Raw genomic sequence first — 21,610 nt, 5'->3', positions numbered from 1 at the left:
CTGATCTTTGTGTGCTCTTAAGAGAAATTGTACTTTACTGTGTGTGTGCGCTTGTTATCCTTCCCAATGTGCACGCCCCTCACTGGTGCTAGTGGTGAGGATCGAGGCTCCCTGATTACCAAGCCAGTGCACGGGCATCACATATTAATTGGTGGCAGTGGTGGGATATCCACATCAAATATTGATCGATTGTGGTGAGTTAGCCACATCACATACTAATTGGGTTGTAGTGGTGTGGACAGTGAATTCCTACAGCTTGTGTACAGTGATCACTGAAGGTGATTTTGTACTCTAAAATCAGCCACAATTGTTTTATTTCTTTTGTTAGCTTAGTCAGGGAGAGTAGGTAAGCATGTCAGCAGAGAAGTATGGCAAACTGACTAGTAGACAGTTGGCTGAGATGTGCCAGGCTAAGGGACTGGTGCATGCAGACCTGACTATGGCAGACATGACTGCAGCTTTGGTCACAGCTGCATCAGAAAGCAGCAATCAGGAGGATGATCACACTGGCCGTGGAGATGTACAACACAAATGGAAAGCTCAACCTTTCTGTAGAGGACTTAAATATCCATCTGGAGCTAAAGAGACTTGAGTTGGAGGCCAGGCATTTGGAAATGGAAGCTGTGGAGAAACAGCCAGGGGCAGCACAAAAAGGAGATGCAGACTCTTCGCCAGAGTCATGGAGGTAATGGGGAAGGGAGTAACCAGACCCCAGAAGCACAAAATGTCACTAAATTTCTTCTACAGTTTACAGAGGGGGATAATTTTGATAGTTTCATTCACTTGTGTGAGAGGGTATGTAAACAGTATGATGTTGACCAAATGCTCTGGGTACAGTTCCTGACCCCCTTACTCCATGGTAAAGCTGTAAACGTACTTTCCAAATTATCTGACGTTGACTGTTTTAACTATAATGCTGTAACAAATTGTTTGTTAGAATTTTTTAAGCTAATACCTGAAACTTGCACGAGAAAGTTTCGTGAGCATAGGCACAAGGCAGATGAAAGCATGTGTAAATATGTTGCTGAACTGACCACTTATTTTCAAAGGTGGATGAGTGGATATCCGGTCACCACTTCTGAAAGGCTGGCAGACCTTTTGGTGAGGGAACAAGCCCTTAGCACTTTGCCTGAGGACATGAGGATCTGGTTAGCTGATAGACAATGTGCTACTTAAAATGAGTTGGGGAAGAAGTGAGACCTATACCTAGCAAGCAAGGCATCACTGGACAGGAAAGGGACACCCAGTGCTGCTCATGGGTCTAAAGGAGCCCATGGGGGACAGCCCAGACAGCCTCAAAAGAATATGCCAGTAGCAGGGGAAGTCACTAGTCCAGGTACACGTCCAGGACCTAGGGTTAAATTATTTGAATGCAACCAGTGGAGCCATGTGGCATATAGATGTTCACGGAGGCAAGGTAGGGAACAAATGGTGAGGGAGCCAATAAGTGGGAAGGACAAAATACCAATAGTAGGTTGTCTTGAGACAACAGGGGTACCACACTACCATAATGCAGATGTCCTGATAGGGAAAGATTTTGATGAGGCAGTACCACGTGTTAATGCAGTTACACGCAGTCATGCTTTGAGACAAGCATGTGGATCTGGCAGCCTGGGGGAGACCAAGACAGCCTGCATACTTGGGGTAGGACTGGTAAGGTGGTTACTTCATGGAGGTAGCAACCCTGTAGCAGTGAGACTGAAGGTGTGCCACAGCTGCTTGTGGGTACTGATGTTGCCTTGGACAGACTGACTGCAAAGGTAGAGGTGAGTAGTAGTACTCAGGCTGACAGTGATGCACCGCTGTCAGAGGATGCCAGACCTCCTGTGGAAGAGGATCTGGGGAGTGTTACTGAAAGAGAGGGTCGAGACAGGCTCAGCTCTCAGAGCCTACATCACAATGCCTGAGAGAGGTAGCTAGTGAGGTACCTGATTCTCAAGAGAAGGGAGATTCTGTACACTGGGACAAAGGGTCACTGTATAGTGAGTGGACCACTGAGGGAGGGCTAGAAGATGAGAGAATACAGCAGTTGGTAGTGCCTAGAGTCTACCGTCTGGATCTTCTAGCTATAGCCCATGACATTCCCTTTGCAGGTCATATGGGCATAAAACGTACAAAGAGATGTATTATGCATAACTTCTATTGGCCTGGAATTTCCAGAGATGTAACAGGGTACTGCAGTATCTGTGAGCAGTGTCAAAAGGTAGGCAAGGCAGGAGACAAGGTGAGAGCACCTTTGATGCCTTTGCCTTTGATTGAGGAGTCATTTCAGAGGGTAGCTATGGATATTGTGGGGCCTATGAGTACCCCAAGTTCCACAGGGAAAAAGTATATCCCCGTGGCCATAGATTATGCTACAAGACACAAGAGGCAGAAACGGTGGCAAATGCTTTGTTAGAGATTTTCAGCAGGGTAGGTTTCCCAAACGAAATATTGACTGACAGAGGTGTCAATTTCATGTCAGACCTGCTGGTTTGTCTGTTGAAGTACTGTGGGGTGAAGCACCTAAAAGGCCACTCCCTACCATCCCCAGACGAATGGTCTTGTTGAGAGTTTAAATTCTACACTCAAGTCCATGCTACAAGCATTTGCAGAACAGTTTAAAAGGGATTGGGACAAATATTTGCCCCATATGTTGTTTGCTTACAGACAGGTTCCCTAGGAATCCACAGGTTTTTAACCATTTGAGTTGTTGTATGGATATAGGGTGAGGGGGCCTTTAGATTTAATTCATGATGAGTGGGAAGGGGAGTGTGAATCTCACAAGAAGTCTTTTGTGGCATATGTCCTAAACCTAAGGACAAGGTTCAGGGAACTCATGGGCTTGGCCCAGGAGAACCTAGCAGAAACCCAACAGCAGAAAAAGGTCTGGTATGACAGGAATACTCGAGCTAGAGTATGCTGTAGGGCAGCAGGTAATGGTTCTCATTCCTGTCAAACAAGCTGCAAGCAGCCTGGGAGGGACATTACAAGGTGGTAAGAAAGGTAAGTGATGTTAACTACATGGTAGAACTGCTAGGCAGGAGGCAGGGGCACGGGCACAAATTGTACTTTGTTAACATGATGAAACTTTACCATGTCAGGGAGGCCCTTGTGCAGAGTATTTGCAGCGGACTGCAGGAGTCTGAGGGAGACCTGGTGACTGATCTCCTCAGTGAGGCTCGGACTGACACCTCAGTGGAAGGGGTAGCAATGTCCCAGTAGCTATATCCTACTCAGGTTCGAGAAATCCGAGCAGTGTTACAGGAGTTTGGGGACATGTTCACTGGGAAACCAGGTTGCACCCACCTGGTGCAGCACCAGGTGGATACAGGACCCCAAAGCCTATTAGGAAGGCCCCTTATAGGGGGCTTGAGAGAGTCAAAAATACTGAGGGAGGAGATACAGGAAATGTTGGAACTAGGGGTAATTAAAGAGTCCAACAGTCTCTGGGGCCTCCCCAGTGGTGCTGGTTCCAAAGAAAGATGGCAGCACCAGGTTCTGTGTGGACTACAGGAAATTAAATAGTCACACAGAGTCAGATGCGTACCCACATGCCTATGAGAAATGAAGCCCTAGAGTAGCCAGGTGGGGCTAAGTATCTTACCACCACTAATCTTACCAAAGGTTAATGGCAGCTGCCCTTGATGTCCAGTGCTAGAGAGAGGTCAGCCTTTGTGACTCCTTTTGGCTTGTATGAGTTCACAAAGATGCCCTCTGGGATGAAAAATGCCACCAGCAACTTTCCAGAGGCTGGTAGATCATATCCTAGCAGGAGCAGAAGGGCTTGCCCTTGCTTACCTAGATGATATTGTCATCTATAGCCATTCCTGGCAAGAACACCTTCAGCATGTCAGGTAGGAGCTGGGCAAGCTACAGAGGGCAAAGTTGACCATTAAGCCAAGCAAATGTCAGGTGGGAATGGCAGAGGTGTCTTCCCTGAGATATAGAGTGGGGAGTGGTAAGATCAGGCCAGAACCTGCCAAACTGGATGTCATTCAGGCATGGCCTGCACCCATTACCAAAAAGCAGGTAAGAGCATTCTTAGGGACAGCAAGGTACAATAGAAAAGTTCATCCCTAGTTATAGTACCATAGCTGCTCCCCTCACAGACCTGACAAGGAAAACAGGCCAGATAAGGTAGTGTGTACTGCAGCATGTGAGCAGGCATTTCAGAAGCTTAAAGAAGCTTTGAGGAGCACCCCCTGTGTTAGCCAGTCCAGATTACAGCAAATAATTTATTGTGCAGGTGGATGCTTAGAACCGCTCAGTCAAAAGCTCCAATCCAGGGAGGAACATTATGCAGCTGTAGAAAAGGAATGTCTAGCCAGTGTGGGCACTGCAGAAACTTCAACCTTATCTGTACAGTAGGAAATTCACTGTAGTTACAGATCACAATCCCCCAACATAGTTACATCGAGCCAGCCAGCAAAATGCTAAGTAGCTAAGATGGAGCCTAGGGTTGCAAGCATATGATACGTCAGTGTAGCACCGCAGTGGGATTAGCAATGCCAACACAGATGGGCTCTCAAGACGGGGAAGGGGGTAAGGTATACTCAGATAGACCTTACCCTCTCAAGCAACGTTTCTCAAGGGTCACTTGAAAAACTAGCTTGAGTTCTCCTGGGGGGAGAGGGGTGCATGTGAAGGCTGACAGCCTAGACAGATAGAATTTTGTAAATAATTCTGTCGTTTGTAAATATTAATATAATCCACAGGCTTGTTTTACAAACGTAAAGAGAACTATATGTTATGATTAAACTATATGTTGTACGAAGCTTCAAAAATGTAACCACAGTGCACTCTGCTGGAAGAAAGCTGATAAGTCAAGCATTGTATGACTGTTTGATCTCATGTTCAGAGACATTCTTTCTATTGTCTTGATTTGAGAGAGAATTACTAAGGTTTACGTGTATTGTGTCTTATTGCTGTAGCTTCCTGGCCAGATGCAACTTACTAAGAAATGTAAATGTTGAGTTTCTGTTAGCCTTGGAACCAGAGAATTGTCAAGAATGATGTAATATTAAATGACTCAGCAAGACTGCATCAATTTAAGACTTTCTGAGATGGAGAGAATAACGCATTTTGGATTTTATCTGAAACTGACAACAATCACCAGCACTTGCTTGCTTTGTATGTAAGTGAGATATTTATTTAGAACAGCGATTTCTCTTAGAGATAGAAACAGCCAGATTAGTCTAGCGGTGTTCTATATTTATGTCAGACTATTCTACAGTATTATTTTAAAACATTTTCCTGTGATCTCTGAACTCTATAATGTCACTGTGTTGAATTAATAAGATTGGTCTTGTGTTTTTATTATTTACTATTGAATATGTTTAAACCTTTCAACTGTGGCTGTTTTGTGTAAAGGTAATTTAAGCTCTTAGAGTACATTGCATGTATTTAGTGATGCTGTCCAAGCCACTACAATAGCTTTAGCCCTGGGTCTTACTATTTGGATAACAGTACTATTACACAGTGAAATTTGTCACCCTTTGGAAAGGGCCTTATAGTAGCTGATATTAGTGGTTGGTGGCAGTGATTTCTACCTTCTAGTCTGGAGAGGAGATGGCATATCTTGCTGTGCCAACCTTCCCCTGGAGTGTTTGTGTACAACTTAGATCTCAAAGTGTGTGCGTGTGTCAGCTACTTAGGCAGGGAGACTAAGCACTGGCTGGACAGAGAGAGGGTGCTGGAGAGGTTTTAGCTTGACCACTAGGCTGAGATCTGTACCGTATAGCAGTGCCAGTAGGGATTCTTATTGGGGATCTGGAGAGAAAGGAAGAAACCAGCCCCAGACTGCCTGTGATCTCTGTGTGCTGTTTAAAGGAAATTGTACTTTACTGTGGATATACTTGTTATCCTTCCCAATGTGCACGCCCCTCACTGGTGCTAGTGATGAGGATTGAGGCTCCTTGATTACTGGGCCAGTGTATGGGCATCACAACTGTAAACAGGACAGCTTCAGTATAATTCTTTCTGTAAATATCTAAACAAGCTTTAAATATTGAAACTGTGTATCACAGGTTCATAGGTTGGTACTAGGCTATTGGCCCTAGAGCCTATACAAGCCTAGCCATAACAATTCCCTTGATATTTCTTCCAAAATATTTACTTCCCTGGACCCCTGTCTAGCAGGGTGACTGACATGATCCCAGAGGTGAATTTCCTATCTCCCATCCAACCGTCAAGGTTCCTTTTGAAGAGGGCCAAGGAGGCGTGCTGCTTGACATGTATGGGCAGTCTATTCTAGAGTATGAGGAGTCTCTGGGTCAGGAATCTAACCCTCCAGCATGTTTTGTTCATTGTGATGTCAATGTTTAGATTCCTGAAGCGTGTGGCTCTGAGGGACTGGGATTTCTTTAAGTGGAGCATGTCCAACAGCTCAGGGTTTGACATGGCCTAGTATGTTAAGCAGAGATCGCCTCTGAGTAGATGATATGCCACAGAGTATAGCTGGAGTTTTTTTTTTTAGACGGTCAGCATAGGGCATCTGCTTTAGGCCTGTGATTCTTTTATTGAGGCATTTCTGCGGCCTTTCCAGCTGTTGCAGATGTCTTGTGAGGTGCATACCAAACGGGGCGCTGTACTTTATGGGTCTAATGAGGGATAAGTACAGTGGGACAATGATCTCCTTTTTCTGGATGAAAAGCCCTTAGTGATGAGATGTGCCACATAGATGGATTTCCTGACTGTTGTGGTTATCGAAGGGGAGACCACTGTCCACCTGTACCAAGTCTCTCTTCACACTTTTGGTATTTAATGTACTGCCACCTATGTGGTAATTCATGGGTACATGGTTTTTCCCAAAGGGGATAACTAGACATTTCCTGGAATTAAGCTTGAGCCCATGGCTCTGGTACCAAGCATCTGTTTCTGTAAGGCCCTTTTGTAGAATATCCACATCATTTGGGGATTCAGTAATTGCTCCCAGTTTACAGTAATCTGCGAACTTTGTTAGCCAGAGTCCCTTAGTGTTGGCCTGTACTTCAGAAAAGTAGATGCCAAACAAGAGCGGTCCCAGGACTAAACCCTGAGGTACTCTATTTGTCACTTGTCTGGAGCTGGATTTGGAGTCTGCTACTTTTACAGTCTGGGTTCTGTCAGTAAGCCATTTGGCAACCCATTGAGTGATATATGGATTTATGCCCAGCTTAGTAAGTTTATCTATGACTCCAGAGTGGGGGGATGGTGTCAAAGGCCTTGGCGAGGTCCAGATAGGCTGTGTGGCCACAGCCTTACCCTCATCCACAGCTCTGGAGACTGATTTGAAGAAGTCAATCAGGTTCAGGAGACAAGATTGACCCTTCACAAACCCAAACTGCATGGGGTCCAGTGTTTGAAGGTTGCTAATATCTTTGTTTACAAGTTCCATGATAATGTGTTAAATGCCCTTGCAGATCAGGCTCGGCAGACTGATGGTACGGTAGTTCCCGGGATCCAAGGTGGATCCCCCTCTTGTGGAGTGGGATAACTGTAGCTGTAAGCCACTCAGTGGGCATGAAGCCTGAGGTGAGGCTATGATTAAACATGACACTTAGGTGAGGTGCCAGTTCATTTTATAGTTCATGTAGTACACAGCCCGGGATGTCATCTAGTCCCATGGATGCTGTATTCTTAGCTTTGAAGAGTGTGGTTTCTACCTGTGTGGCTGTGATTACCGGAATTTGGCAATCTTTTGGTACTGAGATGGGCCCTTTGGGGGTGAAGTTGGCACTAAATTCATCTGCCAGGATATTGGCAATATCCTTGGAATCAGTATATTTAATGCCATTCTGTTGTAGCTCAGAGCAGATCTGAGTATTGCCATTTAGATTCTTTGACATAACTACAGAATGCCTTGTGATTGTCTTTGGAATCTTTGGCAATTTTCGGAACTAGATTTGGAGGATTTTATGAGGAATCTCTGCTTCTTACCGAGGCTGGTAAGGGAGTTTTTTTGCATCTTGGGATTTTCCTCTTTTCTGCAACAGTTTCTTCCTTCTGTTGTATAGTTTGTTTATGGCAGGGGACCACCAGACTGGCTTCCTTTTGTTGGAGGAGAGCATCTTGGTTCTATTTGGGATAGCATGATTCATGCATGAGTGGATGTGCTCGTAGAGTGCCTTAGTGTAGGATTCAGCAGTCGAACTTTCAGATCCAGTCTGCATGGGTGTCATGAGGTTTGTCACTTCTGACTTGAGTAGCATGAAGTTGGCTTTCGAGAAATTTTTTACGAAGGTTTCCTTATATGTCAAGGGTGATTAGCTTATGGTCAGACCTGACCGATAAGGGGGTGACCATTCGTGTGGAGCATCTCCCATGTTGGTAATGACCAGGTCTAGCATACTGGAGCCCTTGGTGGGACAATGGATTAGTTGATGCAGGGCACTGAAATTTATGAATTCCAAGAACCACTGGGAAAAGGTGTTGGTACCAGAGTAGTTTTCCCAGTTAATGGCAGGGTAGTTGAAAGCACCCAGTATTAGGTTGTTTGGTTATATCTTAATATTTTCCAGTATGTTTAGAAAGGTGTAGTGAGAATCTTGGGGCATGGTGGGGGATCTGTAGCAAGCTACAATTTGGATTGCAGTCTTACCTAGTGTTAGTTGCACCTGGAGAATTTCAGATGCACTGTGTTGGGCAACTAGCCTGAAGTGTGAATATCCTTGGTGAATATGGACACTCCCCTCCACCTTAGTGTTTCGGTCTAGGTTTGGTGGCCGAAAAATGTGGTAAGAGTTGTAGCCTGGTATTGCAGGGGTGCTCTCTGGAGCTTTGAACCAGGTCTCAGTTACTGCACAGATATCGATGTTCTCCATTTTTAGGAGTGCCTTGAGAGAGTGCATTTTGAGGTTTAGACTTCTAGCACTGAGTAGCATTACCTTCAGATTTTGCATACTTGTATCTGTTACGGTGGTGGTTTTGTCCTTTGAACCTTGCCTAAAAAAGGCACTATAGGGGTGGCAAGAGCTTTAGCCAGTAACCTGAATCCCAGGGGGTGACAGGTGCAGACCATCTCTGGCAAAGAATAGTGGTTTGTCGATAATGTCTTCCCAGGTAGACAGATACTGGATCCCCTTTAAATGACATCAGAAGCTTAGCCAATTGTTTAAGTCAGTCATTTTGTCCTTATACTGTTGTATCATTCTGGGCAAAGGCAGCATGCTAGTCATGGGTAGGGTCATACCTGCCTGGGCCACATGATCCGAGAGCTCTTCCATTACTCTTTTCATGTAGTCCAGGGAGGTACGTCAAGTCATTCACTCCAACATGGACAATGACAGAGTCATATTTGTACTTGTTGTGGAGTGACCTGAGTGCATACGTTATGTGACGGATCCTGGTACCAGACAGGCAGCTGACTGTAATTTTCTCCTTTTTCAGCCTGGTGAGTGGGATATCAGTATGCCTGACTATAGAGTCACCTATGACTAAAGTATTGGGTACAGTGTCATGCCTTAGAGGCTGTTGTTGGGTGGCACACTGGTGTTGTGAGCTGTGTGTCACTTTGGTTGCGACTGGTGTTTGTTTGCATTTCAGCTTCGGAGGTCCTTGTTGCTTGGGCAGGTTAATGTTAAGGGTCTCCGCATATGTGGGTTTAGTGCTGTATGGGTGGGTGTTGATGGTGTGGGTTTTGAAGGGCTGTGTGTTGCTTGAGGTGTAGTGCAGGTGTTAACCTTCTCCTCTTGACTGTCTAGCACAATCTTGGCTGAGAGAGATTTGCTTCCGGTTTGGCTATGTAAGTGCATCTCTCGCAGGTTGTAGTGTAGGGTGGTAGGAGGCGAGGGTTGTCTGTGTACATGAGGCAATTGCTGCATTGTCCCAGTATGCCCACATTCACCAGGTGGACAGGAGAACTCACCAGAAGCTGCCCCCTAGACATGCCTGTTTAGGTGCTTTTTGTAAAGTACAAGAGCTGTTTTCCCTTACCTTTGCAAGGTATGTTGCAGTTATAGGCTGTTTAGTGCCTACTATTAATTTCTCCTTATTGACAAGGAGAGTTGAATGCTTATATCAGTTTAAGGATTCCTGGTGCTTTCCAGCAGGTTCTAGAGCAGGTGCTAGTCACAGGGGTACAGATTTTAGTGCTACTACTGAGAAACCAGCTAGTTCTACGGGAAAATTTGAAGAGCAGAGTTTCTGGCACCTGGAATAGTTTAACCGTAGCCCCACTGTGCTGCACGATGCGAAAAATGCACAAGCACACGTTTTTAAGCCAGAAAGTTAAAAGGGACAGAAATCAGCCCAAAAAGGCTAATAAAATTACAATTTCTGAGTTGGAAACCACTCCTCTAGTGTTATATAGTCAGTACAATGCTCACCACTCCCACTGGTAAGCAGTAGAACTTCCCTCTATCACAGCAAGGTCTGGGTAGCTCTGGAGACAAGCAAAGACTGGGATATGGACTATACTACAGCTAGGAAAGGCGGGAAACGAGCAAACAAGACAGTAGGGTATGTCAACTGCCACCACACAATTATTTGCATCTAGTCCCGTTTTACTCTCTGCATAAAGTAAAAAAGCACAATGTATTTTTGTTGATTTCTCTGAATGTCTGCAACATTAACACTGCAATCCAACATGCATTATCTCACTGCAGAAACTCTTTGCATAACAAAGATAGTGAACTGATCTCAAAATTTTATACTTCACTTCAATGCATCTGGCCTGCACACTACTGGCCTGCACACTACTTGGTATTACAAATTCTATGTGCAGATTTTTGTAAACAGAACACTTCTTAGGTTAAACAGTACAGTGAAAGCAAGATCATATAATCTACATTACTTGCCCCACCACAAATATTAGCACATACAACTAGTCTATCACCCAAAAAATAAAGGTACTACAGAAATTGTCAAACACTGACAGTTAGGAATGTGGCTCAATTCCATCATCAATTTTTAATATCACACCCAAGTAACAACATCTGGACCAACATGCGCTCCCACCTTCTGTCTGCTGCAGGGAGAAGTGCTATTGCAAAAGGGTAATTTTTCCACAAGAAGAATATGGACTTCCTGTCGCAATAGCCTTAATAAATAACCTAACCATCCTACAAACTACCTCAAATAATATATGTAGCTATATAACCAAATATCCTCAAAAAAGAGGACATCGCTCCTCTGTTTTTCCAAAGGCTAAGTAGTTCCTAATCAAAGATCTTAATACCATTCATGTTCTATAAAATTATTAAATTCTCATTCTTTCCTGGAAGAGTATCAGAAAGGTATGACCTTTACAATTTAAAATCTACAGAACTCCCTTTCCCATATATATATATATATATATATATATATATATATATATATATATATATATATATATATATATATATATATATATACACATATACACACACAAATATATCTATATACGCACATATACTAGCTCCTAAAACAACACAAATATATCTATATACGCATATATACTAGCTCCTAAAACATGGGAATCGCTTCTTCCACAATTAAAATCCATCCTCACCCATACAAAATTTCATTTACAGCTAAAAGCACAACACAGCTGTCTTATTAACTGAGGTATAACCTAACACTTAAGCATCCCCTCACATAAACCCTCAGACACTCCATCTGTCTGACATATAAAAACAGAAATTGTTCATTGACCCTCTCCCCTTAACTAATTTTGCTCTGCATGTTCTTTACACTTTTGCTCCAACTTCTTTTCTGCCTTCTTTATTAACCACTTTTCACTTCTTCCTCCCTCACTACTCTTCATGCTATACCCCCACAACTTCTCTACTCCCTCTCCCCAGCTATTCACTCATCATCTATCCCATTCACTCACCCTCTCATCCCTCAATAGCTTTTTTCCTTAAAATTACCTATAACTACTACATACATTTTATACATCCACCATGGTAAGCACAACTGTGGTCATGGGTCATACTGGGCTACAAGGCACCAATGGTGGCACTGACTGCCATTCTCAAGGTGATGTATTTGGCTTACACATCCTTCTGAAGGTCATGCACGCCACCACACATCTCAGTTTCTAATTGCGAAGCAGCAGACTGTCGCCCCAACAACAGATTTTCATCTGCCGTGTAAAGTTTTGCATTTAATGAAGTTTTTTTTTGTAATCGTTGCTTCCTCTGTTTGCAGTAATCTGCCATATCCCAAGATATTGCATACTGGCTGCTGCTGTTGCTGGAAGCTGTTCTGTTGTGGTCTTAACTGTTATATCGTACTGGGTATAGGGCTGTCACCCTGGGGCATGGTGGCTACTATTTCATGCTTGTGTATCATAACACAAAAGTGATTTCAGTGTAGCTGTGCCTGCTTTATTGCAAACATCAGCAGACACTGTTGCTACCTCTATTTCTAAATAATTGCTGTTCTGTACACTGCTGTGGTGCAACATGGGTTATATTGTTATAGTTGTGTTAGGTTGTGGAAATCATTTACAACTTCTATTTGCTTGCAAATTGTGTGTTTGGGTTGCACTGCTGCACTGTTTGCATTTCTTCACTCCCATTATCGGTTACCTGATGGCTTGCCTTTCCCTTTTGTCTGTCATCATGATCATAGAATGTGCAGAACACTACCAAATGCCGTATGAGGCAGTACAGGCTTCAGGCACAGCATTGATAGTGGAATATATATTCTCTTCCTGCCTTTTGTCTGATGCACAACCTCTAGGTCCTCATCTCTAATATCAGCCATTTTTGCATCCCTTCAGAAGTGATCCTTAGCCCACTAGAACTGCAGGCACATGAGCCAAAGCCTGGTATCATCATGGCTGAGCCTGTGACTGATGCTGGTGAGCAGAGTTGGAGTCATTGTCTGCTAAGGCTACGATCTATCCCAGGCAGATAACCTGCCTCAATCTTTGGTCTTGACTGAGCCACAGCTTGTAGCCGAGGCTATCACTAAGAGATGTCCCGCCAAGCTGTCATTCAACAACCCCTCTTGCAGTGAGTAGCAGACTCAATGGACCAGTTGTCTGATGTCATAAAGCCTCCAGGGATGGGTGTGGTCCATTGCCACTCACCACTTGAACCCAGGACTACCACCTACTGATTCCCAGTAATGTCTCCTTAGGACAATCAGCAGCTGGCAGGATGCCTTTAGTCCATTCTATCACCAGCCATTTGTCTTTTCTGTGTTGGTGTAGGTCTTCCATGCCTTCATCCCTCGTGTTCACATCCACCTTCTTTGTCCGAGTCTTAAATGAATCCCTACTTGCCTCCACTGTCTTCTTTCTCCATTCACACCACTGTTCTTTCACTTCTCTTCTCTGCACATCTATATAAAAGTAAGCCCTTTACCAGCGAAAGAACATACCATACCTTTTTTCCTTCAGTCTGCTATAACTTACAGTACTCCGGCTATGTGTTCTGCTGCTTGCTATACCCCTTTTTGCTTTCCTGTACTCCACCTATACCTCTTTTTAATGAGACAATAAGGTGTCTTGCTTCCTGGGCATCTTTTCACTGCTCCTTAGTACCCCCTACACTGGTTTCTATTAAGTGCATGCACCAGCTCCTTGTCATGTGACAATGTACTACCAAACGTTCGGCTCCATTTGTGTTCTTACTGTGTTTTGTGCAATAAAGCATGAAATAGCAGAAGTTCTATTCTTTGTAGGCTCTCAGCTATGTCGGTCTACTTTATTTTCACTATGGTTACCTCGTTACAGTATAGATATCTTACTACTCATACTATTCTGTATTTATTTTTTCTTTCCTATTCATGACAACTGTGTTTTCTGCATATATGAATTAGGTCGGTCTCTCTTTAATGCTCTGGACTATGAACTTTTCCACATCATCTCTAAAAAGTTAAATTAACAATTTTTAACATCAAATGTTTAACGACCAAAGATGCAATAAATCCAGGCAAATTAGAAAAATAAGTTACGAATGCAATTATTGAATACCTGGTTGGAGCCTGTAAATGGTCATGGTTTGATCAATCTTCTACCCCAGTAAACAAATGTATTTAAATAAATAAAATACATAAATGCAATAAAGTTAAGCAAATCAGGAAATTAAATTAGGAATGCAGTTACTATGGTTAACATTCTACTGTCAAAAATATTTTGTTTTACGTGCTACAGAACAGAAAAAAAGCTGCTCATTACTGTAAGACTTACGCTGTTACTGCTTTTGAAACACGAACCTCTGGCTGTGATGCTGGTGGTATATGGTCCATCCTTACAGCAGAAGTAAAATAATCAATTGTGTGCTTAGCTGTGGGTGTAAAATAAGTCTCTGCCTTCTTGATGTCTTCCAGACTTGGTTCAAATATTGAGAAATTAGTTTTGTTGACACAATTACTTAAATATTTTTCCAGTTCTTTCAAAGGATAAATGATCCTGTTTTGTTTAGTTTTATGAAGACCAAGTAATTCTTCAACTGATGAAAATTTCTGTGAGTGCCACGAGGCTGTGCATGTTGAAATACATTTCTGTGATGAGTGAAGATTACTCAGTAATATTCTGATCTTCCTTAAATGCATCTTTACAAACAAATCCCTCATTTTAGGACAGAAAACATCTAAAAAGAAAAGAAGCAGTTCTCTAAAAGCAGTAAATCAGCAACACTGATCTTATTATTCAACACAAGGCAGCATGGAAACAGTAACTCACAAATCGCATTTAAACAGAAAAAAATAGCAATTCACATTCAATAGTTCATTAAACATAGGTTAGGAAGTCACTGAAGCACACTTTTTCTATCATTTTCCCTTAAATGGGAACTGTGTCCAGGTTTGATTCTGAAATAATTAATACACTGTAATATTGTGGTTCGTATACTAGCACTTCTCATTTAGAAAAGCAAACAGAGCATCAAAACTCAAATGACCATCATCCTTACCTCCAACAAATGTTGACTATTGTGTTACAACAAACATGAAACTAAGGCAGCTAGGCCCTCCTGCAACTTGAACACATCCATATTTGTGTTGTAACAGAATTAGAAGTTATGTACTCACCATAACGTTCCATCTGAGTAGGTGTATTCATTTGTCTGCAACCTGTGAGTTATGGATCCGACATCGGATCCGAACCGGCATGGTTTACCAGCTATGGATCCAAGCTCTCAGCTCCTCCCCTCACCCATAATGCCCTGCTCTCCCTACATGACTTCAGATCGAGTTTGCCAACAGCATAAACACCCTGAAAAGGGTAACACAACATATGCAGGAAACTGAAAGGCCAGGGGGATAGGAGAGCGGGATGGTTGCAGACAAATGAATACACCTACTCAGATGGAACGTTATGGTGAGTACATAACTTCTAAGTCTGAAGTAGGAGATTCATTTGTCTGCAACCTGTGGGACAGAGTCCCCAGCTACCTGAATCTTGGGCGGCCATCATGGAAGGATATTCCGGAGCACCGCGGAGCCAAAGGATGCTCTACCTCTAGATGCAAGATCCAACTTATAGTGGGAAATAAAAGTATGAGATGAAGCCCACGTGGCTGCTGCACAAATATCATCTAGAGGAATCCTAGCCTTAAAGGCGGCCGAGGTAGAGACTGACCGGGTTGAATGGGCATGTACACCCTCTGGTGCGGGCCTTCCCGAAGCTTGATAAGCTAGTAAGATACATTGTGAAATCCAGCGAGATAATGAGACTTTGGAAATTGGCTTGCCCAAATTAAATTTAGCAAAGGAAATGAACAACTGGTCGGATTGCCTATGACCAGCAGTCCTGTTTAGATAAAATCTAAGTTGCCTGTGAACGTCTAAGGAGTGAAGCTTGTACTCACCCTTGTTTTGATATTTGGGGAAGAAAACAGGGAGGTTAATGGATTGATTAATGTTTGCTTCAGAAGCTACCTTAGGAAGAAAGGACGGGTTGGTCCTGAGGAAAACACGGTCCGGATGAAAGACCAAGCACGGAGGTTTAGCTGATGATGCTTGAAGCTCTGAGACTCTCTTGGCGAGTAATGGCTACTAAGAAGGCAGTCTTGAAAGATAAGAATTTCAGATCTACAGTAGCCGCAGGTTCAAGGGGAGCGGTCAAGGCCTGAAGAACTAAGGAAAGGTCCCAAGGAGGAACCGCTTGCTTTATAGGGGGCCTGAGAAGAAAGGTACCTTTAAGGAAAATCTTACACAATTTGGCAGACATCAGTGGACCGGAGTCATGACCAATGTGATAATGAGAAATTGCTGCAAGCTGTACTTTGACCGTGGAACTGCTGGCACCATCATTAAAAAGAGTGGTTAAGAAGTCAAGCACCAAAGGGAGAGGAACTGTGAAGGGGTTTAGGCCTTGCTGTTCCGCCCACAAAGAGAACCGCTTCCACTTGCTACGGTAGACTTTCCTAGTGGATGGCTTGTGAGCTGCCACCAGGATGGCCTTAACAGGGGACGAAATACCGGGAGTCCTGATCAGGAGTGGAACTGGAGCAGCCAAGCGGTCAGCTTGAGGTTGTCCAGGTTCGGAGGAGATAGATGGGATGGATGAGAAATCAGATCCGAATGGTATCTAGAATCCAAGGAGGATTCACTGAGTGAGACCTTAGGAAGGGGAACCAGATCTGTCGAGGCCAAAAGGGAGCAATGAGGATCATTCTGCATCCCAACCGAGAGGCTTTCTGAAGAACTTGGAGCATCAGAGGCAAAGGGGGATAAGCATAAAGAAGACCGGATGGCCAAGCATGCACCAGAGCGTCTCTTGGAGAACCTCCGGGAGGAGGTATCAGGGTGAAAAAACTGTCGCATTTGGTGTTTGAGGGAGACGCAAAAAGATCGCAACAAGGAGTTCCCCATTGTGCGAAGATGCGTTCCGCTACCTGAGTATTGAGAGACCACTCGTAGGGGGTGAGAATGGTGCGACTGTGTTTGTCCGCCAGGATGTTGGACCGACCCGGAATATGCGTTGCTATGAGAAAGCGGTTGGTGGAGATTGCCCATTCCCACACTCTCATGGCTTCTCGACAAAGGGGGTAAGACCTGGTTCCTCCCTGTTTGTTGATATACCAGACAACAGACATGTTGTCCGATTGAATCGCAATTGTTCCCAAGGGAAGAAAGGCCTGAAGTGCTAGCAACGCTAAGAGCACTGCTCTCATCTCTAGGACATTGATATGCAGCAAGGTCTCTGAATCGTCCCACGTGCCTTGGACCGTCCGGCCTGCAAAATGCCCTCTCCCCACCCGAGGCGGGAGGCGTCCGTGGTCACCGTGGCGAGAGGGGGAGAGGCACAAAAGTGGCGGCCTCCGTGGAGATCTGGAGACTGTAGCCACCACAGGAGGGACTGCCTGCACGCTTTGCTGATCGCAAGTGGATGATGCATAGGAAGAGCAAGATACGACCACTGAACCATGAGGGTCCATTGAAGAATACGCATATTGAACCTGACGAGAGGAAGAAGCGCAATCGCTGCCGCCATGGACCCTAGGGCCATCAGGACCAACTCCGCTGGAACTGAATTTGCATGGAGAATGGCCCGCACCTGGAGCTGTAGGCTTTGCACTCTGTCCGCTGTGAGGAAAGCTCTCAGTCTCCTCGTGTCTAACCTGGCACCTATAAAATCTATGAGCTGAGTGGGTGCTAGGTTGGATTTTTTTGTGTTTATCGTGATGCCCAGGAATGGAGCAAGATGGAGAAAGGAGTCTCGTGCCAAGAGAAGTAGATGCCTTGTTGGGGCGGTGAGAAGCCAGTCGTCCAGGTAAGGAAAGACCTGCACCCCCTGAAGCCTCAGGTGGGCCGCTACCACTGCTAATACTTTGGTGAACACCCTGGGGGCTGTGGTGAGACCAAAGGGAAGGACCCGGAATTGGTAGTGACTGGCTCCCAGCCGGAAGCGGAGAAACCTCCTGGAGCGCCTGTCCATTAGTATGTGGTAGTACGCATCCTTGAGGTCTATGGAGCACATCCAGTTATTTTCTCCCAGAAGGGGGAGAATAGACTGCAACGTGACCATTCGGAACTTCTCCTTGGGAACTGCCAGGTTCAAGAGTGAAAGGTCTAAAATTGGTCTTAGATCCCCCGTCTTTTTTGGCACTAAAAAGAACCTGGAGTAGAACCCTGATCCGATCTGGTCTGGGGGGACGGGCTGGATGGCTCTTTTCTTTAGCAGATGGCCAATTTCTGCCAAAGCTGCCTCCCACTGACCGGGTGGAACGTCGGGGAGGGACTTCAATTTTGGAAAGTGAAGAAAGGGGATACGGTATCCTCTGGACATAATCTGGTGAACCCAGCGGTCTGATGTTATGGACTCCCATGCCGCTAGGTGCTCCAAAAAACGTCCCCCGACTGCCTCCAGAGTGGAGCAGCCGGGCAACCCCTCAGGGCTGCTGCGCGGGCCGTTCAGAGAAGGGTTCTCTGGACCCGAAGTTCCTAGGCGCCCCTCTGCCCTTAGGGCGGCGTCCTCCCTGTCCTCCTCTGCCACGGAAGGACTGGTTGTCTGGAGCAGGCTGGGATTGCTGCGACTTCCGGAACCACATCTTCTTCTGACCCTTTTGGTTCCTAGAATAGGGCCTCTGGGGTGCAGAGAAGCGGATTCCGACGGCAGACAGCGTCTTCCCGTCCTTCTCGCTCTGGGTCAAAGTGTCGCGAACAGTTTTGCCAAAGAGGGCAGAACCATCGAAGGGGGCGTTCGCAAATGACGCCTTGAAGGGCTCTGAGAAATCGCAATGACGGAGCCAGGCCTGACGTCTAGTAACTAGGCCTGCCCCTGCGGCTCTAGCGGCACCTTCCGTAGCATGGGACAGTAGCCGCATAGAGGTATTAGTGACGGACCTGAGAGTGGCCATTCGGGTGGAGTGCAACACTTTGTCCTCCTCCGACATGGACTCTGGAGGGGATGCAGCGTATTCTTTTATAAGATCGCGCTGCATCCTAATCACGTGTGCCAGATAGTTCAGCGCCCTCACCGAGAAGGTCGCTGAACTAAACATCCGCTTCCCCAAGCGGTCCATCATCTGAGACTCCTTGCTCGGGGGATGGACTGAGGGACTCTCCTGAGCAAGTTCCCTCTTGGTGGCCGCCGCCGTCAACATGGCATCTACCGGAGGCCCCTTACTCCAATGGGCACGGTCAGCCGGGGGACTGAGAATACGGTCGGGCCTTTTTGGGACTGGCTCCACGGTGTCCGGTTCCTTCCACGCGCTGGTGGTAATGAGGTCCACCAGGGCATCGGTAGGAGGGGACACCCAAGAGGTAGACGGGCCCGCTTCAAATGCCTCCAAGAACACGGACTCGTCCGAGGAAGACTTGGGGGCAGACCACCCCCCCCTTATGCGGAGCATTTCCATGATGTCTCCAAATGAGACATCCTCGGGGGGTGACCTTGGGGAGCCTTCCCCTTCCTCCAAATCCGTGTCTTCTGTGAGAGACTCGGGGGAGTCAATGTGCCTCCTTTTGCACGTATGTTTGCGGGAACATCCTCCGGGGGCTGACAGAGGACTCCACGCAAACAGTGACCTGTCCCAGGGGAAGAGCTTGGGGCAAATGAGCGGGCTGTCCCAAGGGCCGGATGGTGGAAGCCTGACCCAGTGCAGAAGGAGCTGGACGGAGCCGAAGCAAGTGCCGGGGTCCGTGACCTCAACAGGGCCCTCTTCACTAAATCAAAAGCCGAAGGGGAGCCGACCTCGACCAAAGGATCTGACAATCGGCTCCCTCGGATCCGAGAGTGGATCGGAGCCGGCGCAAGCACTCTGATCCGGGGACAGTGCGCTCCGACACAGACGGCGCCGAAGGAGCACTGATCCCACCGATCCGGCTCGGATCCAGGCTCGAGGTCGGATCCGAGCACCGAGGGCAGGGTCGGATCCGAAGTACCAAGTACTATCGGCCGACCCACCCCGCCCGGCTGCTCGGCTCCAACTGCTCCGAACCCGGTAGCGGGTCGGAGAAGGAGCAATTGGCTTGAAAAAGGGTCGAGCTCCCCAGAGGGGAGGCAAGAGCACTCCCATCTGCATCTGGGCCTGGATGAACCTTCTCATCATCCGGTCCAGATCAGCGTCTGACAGGCTATAGGTTGATCTCGACGAGGCTACCAAGGTAGGCTTCGAGTGCCTCCTGGTTAGCCTCGACGGAGATCGGGTCTCCTCCTCCTCAGGTCCCGGTGAAAAACACACAGGAGACCGGAGCCGAAGAGGGGGAGAGCCAGCAGACAAGGAGGCCCGAGGAGAAGCCCGCTTGGCTGGTGGGGCCGAAACAGAGGTCTCGGCTCGCCGCTTATGGTGCTTCTCCCTCCGGTCCTTCTTTCTAGCTTCCCTCTCCTCCGAACCACTACAGGGAGGTTGAGTCCCAGGAGGAGGAGGGGGAGCTGGAGAGGAGACAACTGTAGAAACGGTTACCCCCGAAGGAGCAGAGGCCGGAGCAGAGTCCGGTGGCAAAAGACCCGCCAAGACAAGCTTGGACCTCCGCTCCTTCAATGCCCTGGGGTTGAACCCTGCACAAATGGAACATCCAGAAGTGAGGTGTTCAACCCCAAGGCATTTGACCACGAAAGTGTGGCCATCAGCCGGGGAAAGCTTATGGCCACACTCGGAGCACTTAGAAAACACTGCTTTGGGTTGTTCAGACATCCCAAGTACACAAAAAAGTTACTTAAACTAGGGTAAAAGCAAAAGTAACTAAAGCACACACAGGCCGAAACACACACTACGCTACCAGCGAGGGGAGGGAAAAATAAAAATTAAATTTAAAACACAAAGTATAATCAAGTAATAGGGAAACCTAAACTTTCTCACAACTTTCACACAAAATTACAAATTTAAACACTGTAAATACTAGAAAACTGCACTTAGCTGAAGAGCTTAGGAACACAAATCTGGTCACCAGCGCGGCAAACAAGATCTGAGGTCATGTAGGGAGAGCAGGGCATTATGGGTGAGGGGAGGAGCTGAGAGCTTGGATCCATAGCTGGTAAACCATGCCGGTTCGGATCCGATGTCGGATCCATAACCCACAGGTTGCAGACAAATGAATCTCCTACTTCAGATACTTAGTTTCAGTGTAAATACTGCACTCTTCCCTTCATCAGGCTTCTATGCCAATCCCAAATTTACATCTGCTAAAATCTGTGTGGGTGGGGAGTGGCTGTGAATATTTGCCAGAAAATCAATTATCCCTAAATAGTTCCATTTGTGAGTTGCAGGAAATATAACCAAACTTGAAACTACCTGCCAAAACAAGATGCATCACATTCCATGTCCCTGTTGGACCACAGATTAATTCTAAATGTGCTTATCGGACTACCCATAAACAACACCACCTTTTCGATGGGTGATTTCAACTATACTGCGATTAAGTGGAGTACCTCTTCCACAAAAGCTGGATATGCCAACCCTTGTACAAACACTTCACCAACCCACTAGCATTCAAAATCTTGTTGAACATGTCTTAACCTCACACCTAGTTGCAGTACTCCTATAATATTCCTCATCTCTGGACAAATCGATCAATCAGTAATATCTATCTCTAGGAATAAGTATTAACTGTGGTGGTGGTGCTGCGGTAGCGTTGCCGCCTTACAGTTAGACGTTGCCCGTTCGATTCTCAGTTAGAGCGTCTTCTGTGTGGCGACATGCGTGAATGGGTGGTCCTTCGTTGAAGGTTGTGAGTTAGGTCCGGCAAGCCAGCATGTAAAAATCTGCCAATCATTAGCGGACTGGAGTTCCGCTGTGGCGACCCCTAACCGGGAAAAGCCAAAAAAACC

The 21,610-nt window shown here is 46.0% G+C and overlaps 1 protein-coding gene across 10 annotated transcripts in view; it reads right to left on the bottom strand.

Moving 5' to 3' along the window:
- Positions 1-21,610, bottom strand: part of GTPBP8 (GTP binding protein 8 (putative)) — a 359,654-nt gene that overhangs the window by 273,220 nt on the left and 64,824 nt on the right. For all 10 annotated transcript variants that reach the window (XM_044071542.1, XM_044071537.1, XM_044071544.1 and 7 more), the window contains one exon: positions 14,110-14,486. In XM_044071542.1, coding sequence (XP_043927477.1) covers positions 14,110-14,486 — 377 coding nt within the window. The remainder of the gene's footprint in view (positions 1-14,109; positions 14,487-21,610) is intronic.

Source organism: Protopterus annectens, chromosome 5.part0 (assembly GCF_019279795.1).
Source record: "Protopterus annectens isolate FY-2018-M chromosome 5.part0, PAN1.0, whole genome shotgun sequence".
Taxonomy (NCBI): domain Eukaryota; kingdom Metazoa; phylum Chordata; order Ceratodontiformes; family Protopteridae; genus Protopterus; species Protopterus annectens.
This window is presented reverse-complemented; position numbering and strand designations above follow the sequence as displayed.